Raw genomic sequence first — 20,622 nt, forward strand, 5'->3', positions numbered from 1 at the left:
TTTATATATAGAAATTATAACTGTGCAATAGGAAAGGCTATACATGTGTATGTTTTTATATTGAGTTGTTTGACAGAACAACAATACAAATAATTTTAAGCTTATTGATTTCTTTTTACTGTTTGTACAGAAAGACATGAAAATGAAGGAGATATTGAAGTACACTCATCAGTTTCTGCAGAAATTCTGTGCCGGGAACCCAGAAAACCAGGCTCTTTTACACAAGCACTTGTCCCTGTTCCTGACTCCAGGTGTAAGTTGCAGAACATGTGAAATATTGTGAATCATTATCACTATAGTAATATTTATTTTGTTTCTTTATTGTGTTTCTCATGATCATTGTAACGGTTGTCATTTTTCAAATATTCAATTTTTAGGAGTAATTGTTTGAACTTGACAGTATGTGCTGCTTTATTCAAGGAGCAGCAATAACCAGCAATTTACCATTTATTTTTATATTGCTTAGCTTACCTTAAGTTTAGTCCTTTGTCTAATATTTATTACTACATATAAATAATGCTATCTAATATATAAATATCTAGTGGCGTGTGTTAGTCAGTCTGTCTGTGTGTGTGTGTGTGGAAAAAATAAAACCAAGCTGCAGCGCCACCTGCTGGGCAGAGTTATACACTGACCTACTAAATTCTTAGTGTGTGTGTAAAAAAAAATTCAGAAAGGGCTGAAATTTGGTATACTAAGATGTTTTTCATTTGTTAATTTAATTTTTTAATTGTTAAAAGTGTTTATAAAGATTTAAAAAAATATATATATATATTTCTTGAAGGAGAAGTGACAGTTCGGAGTGGTTGGTGGTTGCTGGGGGTGACAGTGGGGAGTGGTTGGTGGTTGAGGCCTGGGCTATGGCCCAAATGCATGACAAGAACCTTTTTAACACCTTAAGTAGCTTGATTTGACTAGAATGCATGAGTATCATGCACGGGTTAACTTGTATATATATATATGGCTTAGTAAATGACCTGTTTCGTTCCTAGAATCTGTGATGCAGTGTCTAGAACCAAATTATTTCAATATATTTAAATGTTAAGTCTGCCAATATTCAGGACTATTGCATGATGTTCAAGACCTAACGATTGCCACACCCCTTAGTATCCTTTCACTTATATCTGTATGGAAATTCTCCCTTCCCTGCTTTCCAGTTAAATACCCAAAGCAGACTGCAATTACTTGTACAAGTTTTTCTCTGTTTGTGTGCGCTTTGTATGTGTCACAGAAGGAATCTGCTTGGTTAGTGAAGTTTTCCCAGAAACAGGTGGAGTAAAGACTGGGTGGGGGCATTGCTGTTTTGTTCCTATTAATCTCTAGGCACTTTTTATTAACCCCTTTATATATGTACCAGGAATAGTACAAAGGCAAACTTGTGTAGTGTGAAATCGCCTCATTGACTAAAGTGAAGTAAATAATAGCATAAGGTTTATAAAAGTTTACACCTTATGGGATATAGTTAGCTCAAAAAGAGCACATACTTTATGAACTACAGAATAGAACCATGGATGATAGAATGACTTTCTGTTTTATGTGGTATGCTTTTGGCTTATGGTGTGCTTTCAAGCAGATTAGGTGTCAACACACTTAAGATGGCACCAGATTTATTCACTTATTAAAGCTGTCTGTTTACTAGGTGTAACATCAGTCAGGGAGACATGCATGTGTACTATTTAAATAAGGTTAGTACTCAGTCAGTTTAGTCACCAGGGATGTGATGCTGATAGGCTACGGTTAATAAAAGGTAAACGTCTACTTTCTGTTATTTCATCATGCCTAATGTGGCATAGTGTGATTCATTTTAGATGTTCCTTTATTGTTCTCAGTTGTAGAGGTTGTGTATAGTGCACATAGATAAGTGGTGCTAGGCAGTCCAGATTTGAGAGGGATGCCCCTCTGGCTTAAAAGTCAAAACATTTTTTCTAACTTCAGAAAAGATGAGAGGTATGTCTCTATTCCCATAGTGGCCTAGTAGCCATTGGCAGGCTCAAGGAAGTTTCCAGGGGAGGGAGTTTGTGGGCAACTTAACATGTCTAAAGCGCTAGGAAATCATAAGGATGATATTGAGTCAGAGACATCTCCATCCATACCACATTAAGGATATTAAGAACGAGACAGCTGAAAAGTGTAGTATTAACTATAAGTGACAATGACAAAGTTCACTAGGGTATAGGTTGGGTATAATCAGGAAAGATGATACTGATGATTAGGTTACCAGGAAATAACATTGTTATCCTGTCCCTTGGTGGGTGGAACATAGTTTTCATTATCTCCTCTTTTTTTGCAAACAAGGGTGTAACATTTAATTTCCTTGCTCTCCAGAGTTCCCCACCCTATGTGTACATTATAGAATGTGGAGAATTGAATGATACCATCTGCCCATTGTGCTTGTGAAATTGTTTGCATTTTCAAAATTGTACGTCTGTAATCTTTATGTACAGCATTATACATCAATATCACTTTTGTGTTTCAACTTCATAAAGACACATAGGGGCACATTCATTTAGTCGTGAAGTTCTGTAGTATGTTTCTGTGCACATTACTGCCAGCTATGGTAATGAAAACTTTGCTTGTGTTTATTTACATCCTATGGGGTTGAAAAATGAGTGAAGATCATTACCTACAATATCACATGGCAACATTGCTGTTAGGTTCCATAGAGTCAAACCCCTCCTTTACAACTCCTCATTTTACAGAATTTAGACTTTTTGTTTCATAATCTTTTCATTGTGAGTGAGGCTTCACTAGAAAATGAATATAGTTGATTTATCTTAGTTTGGAGAATAGTTGTTTTTTTTATCATTGAAATTTTACAGTACAATAACTGCTTGTAAAGCAGTTTGAATTAAAAATATTTTCAATTAACCTTTTCATGGTGGGTGGACAAGGACCCTTAAACTTATGCTGTGCCTATGCCGAGCCAGTCCGCTCAGTGATTTCTGCACAGTGCTCACTAGACCACTCTACTATATAAAGAATGTGGTAATCTTGATCATATGAACTGGATATCTATGTAGTAAAGAAATACCGGTAGTGACGGAACTACTGCTGTTGCGGGGGGAAAGAGGTGGCTTTGGGTCCCGGAGGAGGTAAGGGGGACCCAGCTAAGATGGTCCATTCTGGAATTAGCTTTGGAAAATGACCTTGGCGAAACTCTGCTAGATGAAGAATGGTCGGATATTTACAAGAATGCTGCCTCCAGTACGATTTGTGTCAGATTAAAAGAAAATATCTACAAGATTCTGTATCGTTGGTACTATGTGCCTATGCGACTGCACAAAATCCTACACGACTCTTCTGATCACTGCTGGCGTGGGTGCTCCCAGGAGGGCTCTTTTCTTCATATCTAGTGGACCTGTCCAAAGCTGACACATTTTTGGTCTGAGATTAAACACTTGATTCAAGAAATTCTTCAGGGGGATATACCCCCGGAGCCTAATTTTTTTCTTCTCCCTCGGCAGCTCGACATCAGAATAAGTTGATTAGACACATTCTTTTGGCAGTCACTTGCCAAATTGAAGCCGACTGGCGGCAGCAGGCTCCCCCTTCTATCAAGACCATAATTAATAGAATCTGGCCTATGGAACGTTTGGAACATATAACCAGCATTATTCGTAATTCCTCAAGAGCTTTCGCCAAGGTCTGGGACCCGTGGATCTCTTTATTTCAGGCACGCTCGCCATTTATATAAACTTCCATTGCCACCGATCTGTCCTTCACATTCCCCCTCTTTTTTTCATGTTTTCCTTCTTCTCGCCCTCTGCTTTATTTCTTATATGGAAATTGCCACTTTTTCCCTCTCCTCTTCACTTGTCCCGGGCCGCTCGGTCAGAGCGCTACTCGGACCGGGGGGGTAGGCCGCCCCCCCCCCCCCCCGGATGCAAAATACAACACTTTCCCCCGTGATGATGATGACATCAGATGTGGCCTCGTCAGCGCACAGGTGGCCACATCACATGACTGGGGTGATGACGCGGCCGCATCCCCTGTCATGTGATGCGGCCGCCTGTGTGCCTCCCGGGCTTCCCTCTCCCAGCCCGCGTCTGCACTTGTCCCACTTCTTCTTCTTCTCTCTCCCCTCTTTCCTACACAATAAAATTTCTTTGTCTCTCTTTCTTTCCAGCTATATTTCTATGCTGTCATCAGTAGTCTATAATTGCTGCGCTTGCCATAGCCACTACGTGTTTATCTCTTTCGTCTGTTCAGGTGTACTGTTTGTCAGTTGTATTGCTCTGTTGAGTGACCTTGCAAAAATAAAACTTTATAAAAATAAAAAGTTGGTCCATTCTCCAAGCCTTTAACACTTGCACAGACAAACTTAATTTTGGCTTTCAGTTCAAAACAAAGCTTCACTGCACATGTGCTGTCATCCTCACAAGCTCATAAGAGCAGAGCTGGGGCCTCAGTATCACCGCACGCTCTTTCCAAAAATAAATTTGTTATGGTAACCTGCATTGGAATGTAATGCCCCTGGTTACTAGTTCAAAGAAGACCAACATTAGTGTTTAAGGTAAGAAAAAATAAAAACGTTTGTTGCTGTAAAAATGAAACTATATTTATAGGAGCTGATGCAGAGTGGGATGTACGGTAGTTTGCTCAGCATATCTTGTGTGAAATTGCCATACGTATTCCCAGAAATGGGAGCACACATATCACATATGCGAGTTTCTGGCATTTACGCCATCCTGTACTTGGCGAGGCAGGACAGAAGAGAGTAGAGGCATTCTAACTTAGGCCTGGTACAGTAAAAGCGTGTTTACACAAATGCGGCTCATGCAGACCTGATGAGTATTATGGAAAAGAGTTTATTTTTAATATTTACATTTCAGTTGTCATTACTAAGCAGTTATTGACCCTCCTGGTCAACTGAGGATAGCTTGGGTTCCAAATAGAGTAGTTATTGTTTAATAAATGGGCCCTTATTTATTAAAGGTGTAAAAGAGGCATATTAGGTCTTGTTTTATTAAAGATAGTTTTTCAAAATATGTGCTTATATATTATTTACTTATTTTTACTCCATTTTTCTAATGTACAGGATGCATTGGGACCTCTGTCCATTATACTAGGACCTCTGGGTGCAAAGTTGCCACTCCAGGGGTCCCAATCTTTTGCATTTCCCCTGATACCCACTACCCAGTGGTGCCAGGAATACCCCCCAGGACAGGTAGTCTCTGGAAGATGATAGCTAATCTATCCCATAGAGGCTCTAACATTGACCAAGTTGGATCTAATCTATGATAGGGGGTCCACACACTGTGGGTTTAGCTATTATAATGTGATTCAGTCCAGCCTGCTTTCTATGTCCGTGAAGAACCTAACGTTCAGCTTCCTATTTTAATGGAAACCAGCCTGCTGATTAAGATATATGGGGGGAGAGTGAGCCGGGTTGGTGTTTTCCTTCTTCCTTGTGTAACAATGAAAGCTACTGCAGGCATCATTATCAACTTCTTCCCTGGGCCATTAAAAAAGCTTGGCCTAGGGAAGTTGATTATGGTGACTGCCATATCTTTTCTCCGGACACATCTATATGTTGATGTTACGTTGTATTTATCTTAATATATGTGAAACTATGCATACTATGTACAATTGTAGATACACATTTTTGCTTGTATGTTCTTGGCGTATTTTTATGTTCATCTGTAAATGAGTGCCTCCCTTGTTTCCCCAGCTCCTGGAGGCTGAGACAATGCAACACATTTTCCTCAATAACTACCAGTTGTGTTCAGAAATACATGAGACTGTGCTTCAACACTTCATCCACTGCTTAGCCACTCATGGGAGACACGTACAGTACCTGGACTTCCTGCAAACCATCATCAAAGCTGAGGGCAAATATATTAAAAAGTGTCAGGACATGATCATGACAGAGGTAAACATTGGTCTGTTGTCCAGCTCCTGAATGCAAGATATGGAGTGTATGGAAACACAGTGATGGACTGGGAAAAACATAAATGAAGCCAATAAAAATAGAAAAAAAAGAAATAATTAAAAAAATAGAAGAATGATATTAAATGCAAAGGAATTTTGTGATGTGCCATAAGATTACATTGATAGATTGTGTATTGTGTAAGTAATTATGTTAGTTCAATTGATTAAAAAATAAATCAGGACTGAGAATGCTGCCCCAAGGAGCTTGCAGTCTTGGACATGTGCAGCAACAAAAAGAAAGGTAACAGGTGATGAAGTTGGACATTCGGATTCTGATAAATATGATGCCGTGAGAGCCACCATAATATTTAACAGAAAAACACATTTCTAAAGACAGAAGGACAAAAACGGATACATTGTTCATATTTATCTCTTTAAAGTTTTAATTTGTTTGCACTAAATGTTGCACAATGGAAGCCAATGTTTACATTCAGCTTTTCATACAAAGCATATATCTGGAACTCATTATTGAATATTAAGGCATATACTCCAACATTAAAATTTAGACAGTACCATTTGCTCTTACCTTTTCTTGCAGCTTTGACTGCCTGCTGTTCTCTCTTGCTTATTCTCCCAGCTTTGTTGTCATTTGGTTGGCTTCTAGAGCGTTGTATTATTATACAAAATGTAAGCAATTCCTGAATGATTAGGCACTTTAGTTTAAACACAACACTCCATTATGGCAAGTTAACAGAACCACATAGCACAGGCATATTTAGACAATAAAATATATGAAAAAGTGTTGTCAAAGAGCTATAATCAAATACAAACATCTACCAGCCCCATCTGACTAGTATTTAACAGTCTAGTGAATGCTGAGACCACAGAGTGCATCCGTGTTTCTGCCACACAATATGGTGAACGTACTTGTCACTGTCACACAATACAAATATCATGCCCCTCCCCAAAACTGCTATACTTTGTAAATGCCCCTCTCAGCCCTTTCATCACCCACCTGAATGAAAAACCTGTGGCGCCTGATCAGCCTATTGGTTGAACACGCCTTGAGTAAACCGGTTCTAAAACAACCTAATTGGGCATAAAAATCACAGAATTTATGAACATCTTAACGCAAATAGGCTCCAATTAGCCTTCCCCACAAAATCATTTCAAACATTTAATTCCTTATCTAAAGCTCTGCAAACATTTCGAAAGTTTTGCATATAGATTTTTTTTTTAATGATTTTATTGAATATAGATTGCATATAGGTATTTGACTGTTATAAATGATATTGGTGTCTATAGGTGCAACTTGTTGTTTACTTTTGATTTTGATTACAATATATAAATTAAGTTTAACTTAATGCTTCAAAATGTTATTCCTGGTTCTTAATACATTTCCCATCTGTTTATTTTAAACATCAAATAATAACCCTATCTATAATATAAAAGCCTAGCGGCGTGTGTTAGTCTGTGTGTGGAAAAAAAAAACAAGCTGCAGCGCCACCTGCTGGGCGGAGTTATACACTGACCTACTAAATTCTTAGCATTATCTAATATATAAAAGTAAAAGCCTAGCGGCGTGTGTTAGTGTGTGTGTGTGTGTGTGTGTGTGTGTGTATGTGTGTGTGGAAAAAACTATTTTCTCAGAAAGGACTCATCCAATTGACCTGAAATTTGGTATACTGACATTATTTGACAAAAAATTAGAATAGTGAAGTCAGTTAACTTCCATCATCCCCCCTTTTCCCCGTGGGAGGGATAGTAAAGGCTAAATTTACGAGTTGAGGGGTCAAACTCATTTTCGTGAGGTAATTTTACCTCATGAACACACATTAAAAAGGGCGCTTGCATCGGGAAGTAACGCTCTTCCCCTGAGGAGGCCTGGGCTAGGCCCAAATGCATGACAAGAACCTTTTTAAGACCTTAAGTAGCTTGATTTGACTAGAATGCATGCGTATCATGCACGGGTGGGTTAACTTGTAAAGAGATATATATATATATATATATATATATATATTTAGTTTTTTTGCTCCTAAGTTTTTTTGCACTAAACTTGATGGCTATGCTAAATGGACAGTCTGCATACACAGGTGTTACTAGGAACAGATAATTGGCATTGAACACAGCATGCATCATCTGTTTTCCAATAAAGCCTTTGTACATAGTCATTTCAATGACTCCTACCTATCATCATCATCATCATCATTTATTTATATAGCGCCACTAATTCCGCAGCGCTGTACAGAGAACTCATTCACATCAGTCCCTGCCCCATTGGAGCTTACAGTCTAAATTCCCTAATATATACACACACTCACACAAAGACAGACAGAGAGGGAGACAGACAGAGACTAGGGTCAATTTTTGATTGCAGCCAATTAACCTACCAGTATGTTTTTGGAGTGTGGGAGGAAACCGGAGCACCCGGAGGAAACCCACGCAAACACAGGGAGAACATACAAACTCCACACAGATAAGGCCATGGTCGGGAATCGAACTCATGACCCCAGTGCTGTGAGGCAGACGTGCTAACCACTAGGCCACTGTGCTGCCCAGCTCCTTCAGCACTCCACTCACTATGTAGCAATTGCATAGAAGAAAGGACTGAATTACACTAGTGTACAGTACCCCTTAAGTTATTAATTATAAGCATGTCTGGTCTGTTCAAGCTAGAATCTGATTGGTAGCTATAGCAACATATCCACTTTTTCAAACCTGCAGTTTAGTAAATATACACCCAGGTGTTGTACAGTGTCATAGAAAATACTGTTAATACAGTAGTAGCAGTAGGGTAGCTACAACTACCAACATGCTCTTCTATTCATTATCTGGTAGTTCTTACTGGAATGTATAATTCAGCAGTGGCTGAGTATAGGTTATCTGTTAAGAATAGAATTGATTCATGTCCTGTATTTAGCAAATGAAACCTGTACATTTTTCTACAGCTTACGAATGCAGGAGATGATGTTGTGGTTTTCTACAATGACAAAGCACCATTTGCATCAATGCTTGAAATGATGGCAGCAGCCCGCGAGGGAGTGGAAGAGAACAGCCCTCTCATGTACCACATAACACTGGTTGATCTCCTAGCTGCCTGTGCTGAAGGCAAGAACGTCTACACTGAAATCAAGTGCACATCCCTGCTACCTCTGGAGGATGTGGTGCGGGTGGTGACACATGAAGACTGCATCACAGAGGTCAGAATGACCAGACTCACGATTTGTACACAGCTGTTATAAGAATAGCTGCAATACTGTTGACCTCTTTCCAGACTTGCCTTTATTAATAGCAAGTTACACCTTAGAAACCGTTATGTCAATCTCATGAAGTCACCAGTACTTTACCAATAATATAAGATTACACTTTGAAATTTTGTGTGTCTAGTTGCTAAAATGTATGTTCTTCATAATGTGTTTTATAATGACACTGTGCCATTTTGTTTCAAAGGTCAAAATGTCTTATGTGAATTTTGTGAACCATTGCTATGTGGACACAGAGGTAGAAATGAAGGAAATCTACACCAGCAACCATATCTGGACCCTCTTTGAGAATTTCATTCTAGATATGGCTCGAGTAAGTTTCAGGGCAGCCAAATGTGATTTAAAGTTTCACAGTGTACGTCATCCATTCCAATTTGTGTTAAAATGGAATAGGACTGATTTGAGCTCAATGAGTTCTTGAAGGAGAATATAAAAGAATGCTTTGGGAAATGGGCTACAAAATACATACACAGCTTAATATACTTGGTTCTAAACATAATCCATCTTCCATTTTCAGCTGGCTCTCATGTTTATGTTCCCTCTTGATGCCATGCCGCACAGATAATTTTACATGAATATACGTAAAAATTGATTGTAATCTTTTACTGATTTCTTTGTATATTATATTCCTGCTTTATGTTATTCTTATATCTACCCCATTTACCTTTCTCAGGTGTGTAACAAGCGTGATAAACGTTTGTCTGATCCAACCTTGGAAAAGTATGTTCTTACTGTGGTCTTGGAAACCATTAGATCCTTTTTTAACTCCCCATTTTCAGAGAACAGCACCTCCCTTCAGGTATATATATGTGCGTATACGTCCACATTGGAATTCATGTTGCTGTATCCATGGTAATTGTGTGACCAGCTGTGACTACTTGTCTTTTGGGTCAATTATGTTATTAGATATAGTCACTTTTCCTAATTCTCCAATCAATACACTATATCAACAAGATTTATCTAAACCAGATCATGCCTATTTACACATGTGGCAGTTGTATATGAGACAAACATGGCGCATGTTAGTGTGGAGATAATTCACTTTTTGTTCAAGTAAACTTGTCCATCTTCAATTGATTTTTATTGTAATAAGCAATATAAATTATTTATGTTTAAATGACTTTCACTAAACAAGTGATCTAATTTATTAGACTCATCAAACAATAGTAGTCCAACTACTCCAGTCCACAACTCGGCTTCTTGAGTGTCCTTGGCTTCAGCAGCAGTATAAAGGATCGGTAGAGGCGTGTATACGGGCCCTGGCCATGGTCGGTAAGAGAGTTCAGATTCAGCCATGGACATATTTACCTACTGATGTTGTTGATCATCTACTGTTGTAGCCAAGCTTTACATCTACAAATCAAAATATCACAACACATTTAGAGAACTGCATTATATTTATTGCTGCAAAGTATGTTATTTTAAACTTTCACCCCTTTCAATAGCAGATAAGTTGATCTAAAATGGTGCTGACGTTTCTTTAGCATAACAATTCAGATTTCATTATAAGACGTGGATGTATGGCGTGTACTTTGTAAAAAGCAGTAGGCAGTGCTTCATATTGTAGGTGGATTGGAAAACCAAGTAATATGGTGATAAACTATTCGATCTAAAGGATTTGAAAAAGTATAAGCTCTACGACACCATTTGCATGTTGCCGTGAACTTGCATTACTACAAACATATAAGCCACAATGTGAAACAGTATACTACAGCCATAAATAATCCCAGATATCTGATGATGATGATATCTGCCAGCACAGCATTATAGTGTGAGTGCATAGCTTACAGATACAGCTGTGTTTTCTTATCTTTTCTCTCTCGATTTCTTTTCTAGCGAAAAGTCGCAGCATCTCCCTTCCTATGGACTTAGACTCGCATGTTAGTTCGTTACTGAACAGCTCCTCCAGTTCACTGCTTAGATCCCAGCCCACGTACAAACAGCCCACATCCACACGAGCCTTCCCTCGTGCCAGCGCCACACAGAATCAGTGGGACTACAAGAATATTGTAGAGAAGTTACAGGTTTGTAGAAATTTTAGGAAACATTTTAGTCAAATAATATGTACTTGTTTTGCATCTGGAAATTAATATGAATTTTTTTTCATTTTGTTATAAAAAAAAAAAAAAAAGACCTCTACATAAGATTTCTTATATGTATAAGCCTTATATAAGAGATGTAAGTTGCCATAATTTTAAAATAAGATTAATGGGCTACACCTTTGAAAGTGCATAAATAGTAATTTGAAGATGTTGTAAATTTGTGAGACAAAACCTTGTGTTATAAGCAAAAGTGATATTCCAATATTCCTTTATCTCCACCAGGATATTATAAATGTTCTAGAGGAACAGTTAAAGCCACTTGTAGAAGCAGAGCTGTCTGTTCTTGTAGATGTCCTCCACCATCCTGAATTACTTTTTGCAGAAGGCACTGATGCTCGTTTACGGTGTGAGAGTGGGGGCTTCATTTCAAAGTAAGAATATGATGTTTTGGATCTGTGCAATTGCAACTACAATAGACAAATGGCTTAAATCAGCGACAATTATAATTTGGAGTACAAAGCAATCAGTCATACATTCATGCATACCGACTGTCCAGTGCTGCAGCGTTTTGCTGTGCCTTACTATTAATTATTGTTGCTGTCGATGATATGTAAGAGGTTACCTTATTTGAGTCAGGAAGTGCTGCAGACTATTTAGTTTGATTGTTTTACAAATATATGACTATTTAAATTTACGCTGTAATAGATTCATACAGAGAACTGAATGAGAAATCATTTAAATATTTGTTCAGTTTTGATATATAATATATTGAGACTAGAGATTGCAGTATAGTTGTTGTTTTTGACTGTATAAATATAAAGCCCTGAGGGATTAAAGGTAGGTTAGAAGAATCGGTGATAATAGGAATTAAAAGGCATACACATACTAAAATTTTGGTTGTTATATTTTTCAGACTTATTCAGCACACCAAAAATCTAATGTCTAGTGAAGAGAAATTGTGCATAAAAGTTTTACGGACCTTACAACAAATGCTGGTAAAGAAATCTAACTATGAGGACCGGGTAAGAAAAATCTGATATATTTAGTGGGTTAAAGGATATTTATAAAGTTTTTGTGTAATGTTTGCGAACGGGTATGTGTGTCCTCATATTAATTTGACTTGAATATGATCCAATCATCAGCTAAATCCTAATAATACTGATTAAACAAATGAATACAACAATATCAATCATTCACTAAAATTCATTTATAAAAACAGAAAATTGCAGAGGTGCAGCATATAAGCTGTTTTTTCTTCTTTTGTAATATCAGGCTCCTAATTTTGTGCAGTTGTGCACATGTTTACATCCATACTCATGATGATGGCATCTGTAGGGGGAGTAAAATATAGCTTTTGATGGGTTGAGTTGACCAGATCATGGCGTTCCATGCTGCATTCATTAGTAGGTGCTTGCCCAAATTGGGCCTGATTCATTAAGTATCCTGGACAAAACCAACAATGCAAGGGGTGCAAATTAGTATCCTGTTTTGCACATAAGTTAAATACTGACGTTTTTTTCATGTAGCACACAAATACTTGATATATTATTTGTACACTGACATTTAAAGTTGTTATTTGTGTGCTACATGAAAAAACAGTCAGTATTTAACTTATGTGCAAAACAGAATACTGATTTGCACCCCTTGCATTGTAACATGGTTTTGTCCAGGAGACTTAAATAGTGTAGGGAAGCCTCTGACTGGTGGCAGGAATTTGGTGGGCAGGACGCCGACAAGCATCCCGTTGCATCTGCGACGGAGACGCGAGTGAACAGTACATGCGTATGCTGACGCCAGGCAAGGAGAATGGAACGCATCTTGTCTCTAGGAGACAGGATGCGATTGCGCAGAGAAGGAAAGCGATCGTCCCTGGGCACAGAGTGGAAGTGCGGGAACGGCGCCTGACAACTGCTTTTTGTTATACGCCCTGGAGCCATCACTCTTTCTAGATACTGTTTGGACAGACACCACATCGTCTCTCCGACCCTCTGTGTTTAAGATGCTGCAGCAGGTTGGGAATAGACCTGCGTAGAACACATTGCTGGGTACCTCCACTTTGTTCCACTGGCGGGCAATGGTGCATCACCACTGGTGTCTGAACCACGGAAATGCTGCACGTGGCATGAGCCTGCTTACGTATGACCTCCAGCGGTAGCGCGAGAGCACACACACTCTCCCCTCCACATCTGACATACACACACTGTTGTTCCGACAAAATTGACTTGCGGGGACATGACAGATTTTTATGCTGAGCATATTCGCAAGGTCCCCTGTATTCCGGCCATCTAAGGACATCCATACACCTACCTGCATACGTTGTCACCTAGCCATGGCTATTCATACAGGTTGTGTTTAGATTCAACTATTTTTATTTTGCTTTATAGCTGTTATGCGGTTCTTAATATAGAATTTCACAGCTTATTAGTTTCAATCTCTCAGTGCGGATGGCCCAGACATGATGTATGCAACACAATCATGCTTTTTGGGCACCCTGCATGTCTGAATAGACTTCATCATGTGTTTCTTCAAAGATTGTATCTCCTTTCTGTCCCAGGTTTTTCTCCGCACCTCTTAAGGACCTGAAAGGAAACAGGAGTTGTCCAGTATGTATCTGCAAAACACATATAAAACAACATGCTTTGCTTAACAACACCATGTGCTACACCAGCCATTGAAAGTCTTGGCTGAGCTTTGTCCCCGTTTTGCTGGATCCACACACCATCTCCCTTCTGACAGGAAAGTGTTGACCAAATATATGCCCACTTGTCTCACTGTTTCAGGGGATTGCTCATCCTCTGACTTGACTCACTGTAGCTGGAGTTGTTCTAAAGAGGAAAGGATATATAAATGACCAAATTAAGAGGCAAAAATTAAAACCATACATCAAATACAAGATTTCCAACCGACCGTCTGGATCAGTGCCCATGTCTTCTAAATTCTTGCTTTTGATTTCAGCCAGTCTTCCCCTCTCGAGAACCATTAAAAGTTTACTGATCTTGGTGAGTTGGGGGGTACCTTCTGGGAGGCAGTATAACTGCTGGTGCACCCTGATGTTGTGCCCAAGGAAGTCTGCCAATTGATTAAATTATGTGTCGTTTAGTTTGAGAACCATTGAAAGAGTGGCAACTTGCTTTCAAAGCTTTGTGGAAGACAGTGTTTTGGGGATTTTTAGCTCCACATTCCTGAGCAAAAAGGCATATTCCAGCATAGCCTCTGAAATGTGACAACGCAGCTCGTCTGGCAAACGTATACATTTTTGGCAGCCACTTCACATCCTTCTTGCTTCTCTGCAAGAAGTTTCATTTCACTTTGCATTTGGTTTCAGCAGATTTTGATCTTTTCTCCCTCTTTCCCTGGATGTCAATCCTTGTGAAGTGCCGGCAGAGCTTCTTCTCTAACTCAGAATGCACTACGGAAACACCTTCGTGGAGATCATCATCATCATTATCAGCTATTTATATAGCGTCACTAATTCTGCAGCGCTGTACAGAGAACTCGCTCACATCAGTCCCTGCCCCATTGGAGCTTACAGTGAAAATTCCCTAACACACACAGACTAGGGTTACTACGGCCCGTGCTTCTTTAGGAGATACCAAGTATCTCTCAAAAGAAAAGTTAGTAGACAGCATCTTGTAAACTTCACCTTCCTTACTATGATCGAATAAGATAATCTGTGTCTGGGTGACCTTTGAAATAAGACCAGTTTTTAAGAGAAGACTTGGTGGATAAATTGCTGTGGTGCATCTGCTGTTTCTCATCCGAGATACAAGTGGATCTTTTTCACATCTTCAGTGAAAAGCAAGGCATGTTCCATTTGTATATTCTCCTTCAGGGGACACCAGGGACATTGGGGTATAGAGTAGGGACAGGGCAATCTGGCACTTTATACTTCTGTTAACTAAGCCCTAGCTCCTCCCACTCTATATCCCACTTCCTGTTTTGGCAATCGGGCTGTGTTTGGGCTCTACTGCAGCTCTATACTGTTTATTTCTGTTAGTTGTTATGATTTTCCTTTACTTTGCAATTGAAGGCTTCTGCCTCCGGTCATGTGCCCGCAACTGTCGATTGCTGTTTTATTGTGTAGTGACAGCGCACAGCATGGATAGCTGTGCGCTGTCTGGAGAGGCAGAATGGAGGTACCATGGAGGTCTCTCCAATGCCATCCCCCATCTCCCAGTGTTGTTTTAGTCCTCCTAGGAGCCGGGCACAGTTGCCGCAGACTGCGCCCGTCCTTCATTGCTGTGAAGCAGGCAATAATCTGGAGCCACTGCAGGAGGAGGGATAGCAGCAGGTAAGTGTACCCTCAGCCAGCAGAGTGCATCAGTGTGTCTCCTGAGTAAGCTGCCGCTTAGGCAGCCTTTGGGATAATATGGCAGCCTTTGGTAAAATAATAATAGTAATAAAAAACAAACAAACAATGTTTTTGCTTAGGAGACTGGATCAGGCTAGGGTCACTAAGATAGTGGGGGTTGTCTTGCTGAATACCTGAAAATTCAATGCTGGGCCCTGGGGGGGGGGGGGGGAGTGTTTTTCCTCTATTGTACTTCCTCTTTGGTGGTCTCTCACTCCTTTGTGTGCAGACATCAGAATAGGCAGCTATTTAGCCAACTTCTCCCTTTTTTAGACCTGTGTCCTGTAAGGTAACTGGTTGGGAGTGGTTGTTTCCAAGGGTTTTGTCCCTTAGACTGTGGGACTGCTAGGCCGTATTGCATGCTCACTTTCTGTACTTGATTTGTGTGTTGCTTGTCTTCTATACCGTGTTTTTTCACTGTTTATTTGACAATCCGTTTTATCCCATCTGTTAAATTGTCAGTTAGGTGACAATCAGTGCAGGTTAAGGCTTGGGTAACTTTTATATTGAAGTTCACCTGTGCCACCTGTAATTTTAAGTTACCATCCTTTTGCGCAGCCTGTCAGTCTCAAAATCGCTTGTCATGTGCACCAGCAGGTCCTGGCTCTGACTCGGCGGAGCCCACTTGGGCTCGTTCTCCTTCCAGTACTGTGGCTGAACTTGTCCAATTGGGCAAGACAAGTCATCTGTGTGACAGGCATGTTGGCAGTCGCCAGTGGTGGAAGCCCATCTTCTCTTGTTCAAAGATCGATAGTTTCAATCCTCCACGGATGCATGGGTACGGTGAGTTATGGACCAGGGGTACAAATTCGATCTGCTTGGTCATTCTACCAGGCGGTTATTTACCACAGTGCTTCCCGCATGTCCACGAGAGCGACTGACTCTGTAAAAGGTGATCCAATCCCTGTTTTCTTCCATAGTGTTTATTCCGGTGCGGGATTCGCAAAAAGGTTTGGGATTTTTGTCCAACCTTTTTCTGGTGCCAAAACCAGATGGTTCGTTCAGACTCATTCTGGATCTAAAATCATTGAACACTCAGGTCAGGGTGCCCAGGTTCAATATCAAGTCTTTGTGGTTGGTGATTCACAGCATGGAACAGGGGGAGTTCATGGTGGCTCTAGACATCAAGGATGCCTATCTCCATGTTCCCATCTGGGAGGATCATCAGTCCCTCCTCAGGTTTGCGGTTAGGTCAGTGCATTTCCAATTGCAGAGTCTTCCCTTTGGTCTGGCCCTGACCCCGCAGGTCTTCACCAAGATCATGGTGGTCATGGCTTCTCTATTGAAGTCCAAGGGGATTACGATCATTACTTACCTGGATGATCTTCTTTTGAAGGCAGGGTCTCCAGAGGTACTCTAGTCTCATGTCCAAGTAGTGATCCAGACTCTAGAATTCTCAATTCCCATATTTTTGGATGATCTTTTTGGGACTTTTATTCGACACCCAACCACAACGGGTATTCTTACCTCCAAACAAGATTCTGGCCTTGCAGAAGACGGTAAAATCTCTGTTGGACTTCAGGGTTGGGGGGCTGTCTGTCTTCACTCTCAATTTCAGGGTCTTTGAACTCTGAAAGATTTCAAGCTTCCAAACAATGTCTTGGAACTGCGGGCAGTGGTCCGTGCTGTAATAAGCGTGCAACATTTGCTTCCGGAAAGGGTCTCTGAAAATTCAGGCAGACAATGCCACGGAGGTGGCATACCTCAATCACCAGGGCGGCATTAAGAGTCTCTTAGCCATGCGAGAGACGCACAAGATCTTTCCGGCAGTCCTAGCCATCTTTATTCCGGGAGTAGAAAATTGTGAAGCCGATTTCCATCTAAGCAGGCAGAATCTGCACCCCAGGTGAATGGTCCCTCCATCCGGAGGTGTTTTGCCAGTTGGTGGACAGGTGGGGTCAGTCGGACATCGACATGATGGTGTTTCGGTTGAACCACAAGATCCACCTCTTCTGCTCCCGGGCAATGGATCCTTAGGCAGTCTCAGTATATGCCATGTCTGTTCCTTTTAGGTTCCGCTTAGTATATCTTTTCCCACCATTAGCCATGCTTCCACGGGTGTTAAAAAAAAATTAAAGAGAGAGGGTGTTCCAGTCCTTCTAGTGGCGCTGGATTGACCTCGGAGGGCCAGGTACACAGACGTGCTCTCCATGTCGGGAGGTCGATCATGGTGTCTGCCGCTATGCCCAGACCTAATACATCAAGGACCGTTTTGTCATCTAGGTTTGGAACATCTGGCTTTAACGGCTTGGCTGTTGAAGCCATGATCCTTAGTGCTAAGGGTTTTTCCGACCATACGGTGCAAACCATGCTTTAGGTTCGTAAACTGGGATCAGCCAAAATTTATCATCAAGTCTGGAGGACATATATTGCCTGGTGTGAAAAGAAGGGGTATCGTACCCCTTCTTTTCGATTGTCCAGGTTGCTTATGTTCTTCCAGGATGGGCTGGAAGCGGGTTTGTGCTTAGTTCTCTTAAGGGTCAGTTGTCGGCTTTTTTGGTCTTCTTTCAAAGAAGACTCGCTCTGATGCCCATTGTGCAAACATTCAAGGGCTGCTCCATGTGCAACCTCCATATGTTCCTCTGGTAGCAGCATTGGATTTAAATTTGGTGTTGAATGCTTTACAGAATATGCCGTTTGAGCCCTTGGATCCTGTGGAATTCAATTTTCAGACCTGGAAGTCTGTCTTCCTTTTGACCAACTCTACAGAAAGAAAAGTTTCAGAGCTTGCAGCTTTATCATGTAAGTGTCCTCTTCTTGTTTTTCATGAGGATAGGGCAGTTTTTCGAACCAAGCCTTCTTTCCTCCCTAAAGTGGTATCTAGATTTCACTTAAATCAGGACATTGTCATTCCTGCCCTGACTATGTCTAGGTCTTCAGAGGACAAAATTTCTATTCATTCTCTCGATGTGGTATGAGCCTTGTGCATTTATGTGCATATGACTCAGGATGTGCGCAAGACTGAGGATCTTTTGATTCTCTATGATGCACTCAAGAGAGGCTGGCCAGCTTCCAAGGTGACTATTGTGCAGTGAGTTACGACTGTAATCTGTCAGGCTCATAGTGGGGCTGGGCAGTCTGTTCAAGATAATCTTTGGACGCACTCTACGAGGTCTGTGAGTGCTTCCTGGGTGGCATGCCATTGTGCCTCGAGTGAGCTGCTGTGTCGAGCGACCACGCTGTCTTCAGTGCACACATTAACTCGGTTTTATAAGTTTAATGTGTTTGCATCCAAGGGTGCAAGTTTTGGAAGAAAGGTGCTTTGTGCTCTTTCTTCTGAGCGTTCCCTCCCGTGATGTGGCTTTGGGATGTCAGCAATGTCCCCCAAAGAAGGATAGAGAAAATAGGATTTCTATTACTTACTTAAAATCTGTTTATCTGTTTACATGTTGTCTTGTTTTTAAGAGAATGTTATTTTTCTCTTTTCCTGTTTTTTATACGATCTCCTCTTTTTGTGGGCTTGGTTAAACATAAACTGTCAAAACAGGATGTGGGGTATAGAGAGGGAGGAGCTAGGGCTTAGTTAACAGAAGTTTAAAGTGCCAGGTTGCCCTTTCCCTACTCTATACCTCAATGTCCCCAGTGTCCCTTAATGGCCTAAGAGAAACGGATTTTGCGTAAGTATAAAAATCCTGTTTTCAACTCCTGAGAGATTTTAAGGCAGCTGATGAGATCAGTTTGTTCCATCATGCGTCATAGATCTTTCTGAAGTCACGTGCATTTTCCACTGCAGCTGTGCAGTCCTCCATCATTCCTCGGCAGCCCTCCATTATTGTTCAGCAAACCTTGTCTGACCTTCAGAGCGAGCGAGGGGGTCTTGAATATGCTGTTTTCATCGTCCTAGCCAGGTACCAGCTTCACAGCGTTTGCAACATGCAGAAAGTATGATGGGATGGTAAAGTCATCCATTTTATGGGATGTAACAGTAACCTTCCCGTTTAGTGAAGCTTTTGACAGTGTTTGCCGACATCTGATCGAACCTGGTTGTAAAGATGCCCCCCACCTGCATGATGCATCTGTCATTCTTAATGGTGAATAAAATTTAATCTGGGGTGATGCCACTTAAAGCTTCCAAAAGTCATTGTTGATGTCAGGTAGAACAGGCTGACCAAATGCACACAGAGGCTGGGTTTGGATATGTTGCACCTTTGGTTTAGCTTACATTTCTTCATGTGTCAACACTGGTATTTTCTTGCATATTTGCCTTGGCAAGCAGCACAGTGCATGAAACCTTTGTGAACCATGTATTTTCTGGTTGTTTGCATGGAATCCGAACACTATGTCCTGTTTTATTACTTCAGAGTTGTGTGCAAAGTTGCCTGTATTCCGAAGACGTTCAAGTTGCATGGGCCTCCCTTCGAGTGCTTGGGGAATATAACAGCTCTTGCAACTTCAGTCTCATTACGGTGATCATGCTTCATATGCTGAGCTAATTTTCAAACATGTTTCTCACAGTATATGCAGTACTGCTTTTTGTTATAAGTTCTGGATCCATTCCTTTTTTGGAAAGTGTTTAAAGTACCGCTGAATCGTTGTGTTTAGAACGTCTCTGTGTTCTTTCGTTTTGTTCCACAACCTCACAATGGTACATCACCACTGCTGTTGCTGGTGTCTGAACCACTGTACCTGAAGGGTCAGGGACATACTTGTATCCACTGCTGTCCAGGCATTACTCGGAGCCGCCACCACAAGGCTGTGTCATACCCCACTATCCCTACCTTCCTTTCAGCAGAAAAAGGCTGTGATAGACTCTCTGATTCCCGTTATGTGTAAAAAAGCGAGAAAGCTGCATTCCCCTTTTCTTCCGGCACACATGATCAAATATGTGTATGAGCATGCAGCCAAAGGTTGAGTGCACACTCTTTTCCCCCCATGGCATAAGCACACACACACTTTTTGTCCGACAATAGTGACTGATTGGGACATGCCAGATTCTGTTGCCGAGAAAACTAGCAAGGTTTCCTGCCTTGACTAATGTTAGTCGGTTTCATGGGGACCTCAGTTTTGTGTCCCCACACTCAGTTTTGTGTAAACAGGTCAATGTCCTCACAAGTAAAGGAATACAAGAACACACACACATACAAACACACATCCG

The 20,622-nt window shown here is 40.9% G+C and overlaps 1 protein-coding gene across 2 annotated transcripts in view; it reads left to right on the forward strand.

Moving 5' to 3' along the window:
- The window catches only part of ITPR3 (inositol 1,4,5-trisphosphate receptor type 3), a 194,631-nt gene that overhangs the window by 113,832 nt on the left and 60,177 nt on the right, over positions 1–20,622 (forward strand). For both annotated transcript variants that reach the window (XM_075195726.1, XM_075195727.1), the window contains exons 29-37: positions 131–253; positions 5,672–5,872; positions 8,820–9,071; positions 9,322–9,447; positions 9,808–9,933; positions 10,286–10,406; positions 10,971–11,158; positions 11,459–11,607; positions 12,090–12,198. In XM_075195726.1, coding sequence (XP_075051827.1) covers positions 131–253; positions 5,672–5,872; positions 8,820–9,071; positions 9,322–9,447; positions 9,808–9,933; positions 10,286–10,406; positions 10,971–11,158; positions 11,459–11,607; positions 12,090–12,198 — 1,395 coding nt within the window. The remainder of the gene's footprint in view (positions 1–130; positions 254–5,671; positions 5,873–8,819; positions 9,072–9,321; positions 9,448–9,807; positions 9,934–10,285; positions 10,407–10,970; positions 11,159–11,458; positions 11,608–12,089; positions 12,199–20,622) is intronic.

Source organism: Mixophyes fleayi, chromosome 2 (assembly GCF_038048845.1).
Source record: "Mixophyes fleayi isolate aMixFle1 chromosome 2, aMixFle1.hap1, whole genome shotgun sequence".
Taxonomy (NCBI): domain Eukaryota; kingdom Metazoa; phylum Chordata; class Amphibia; order Anura; family Limnodynastidae; genus Mixophyes; species Mixophyes fleayi.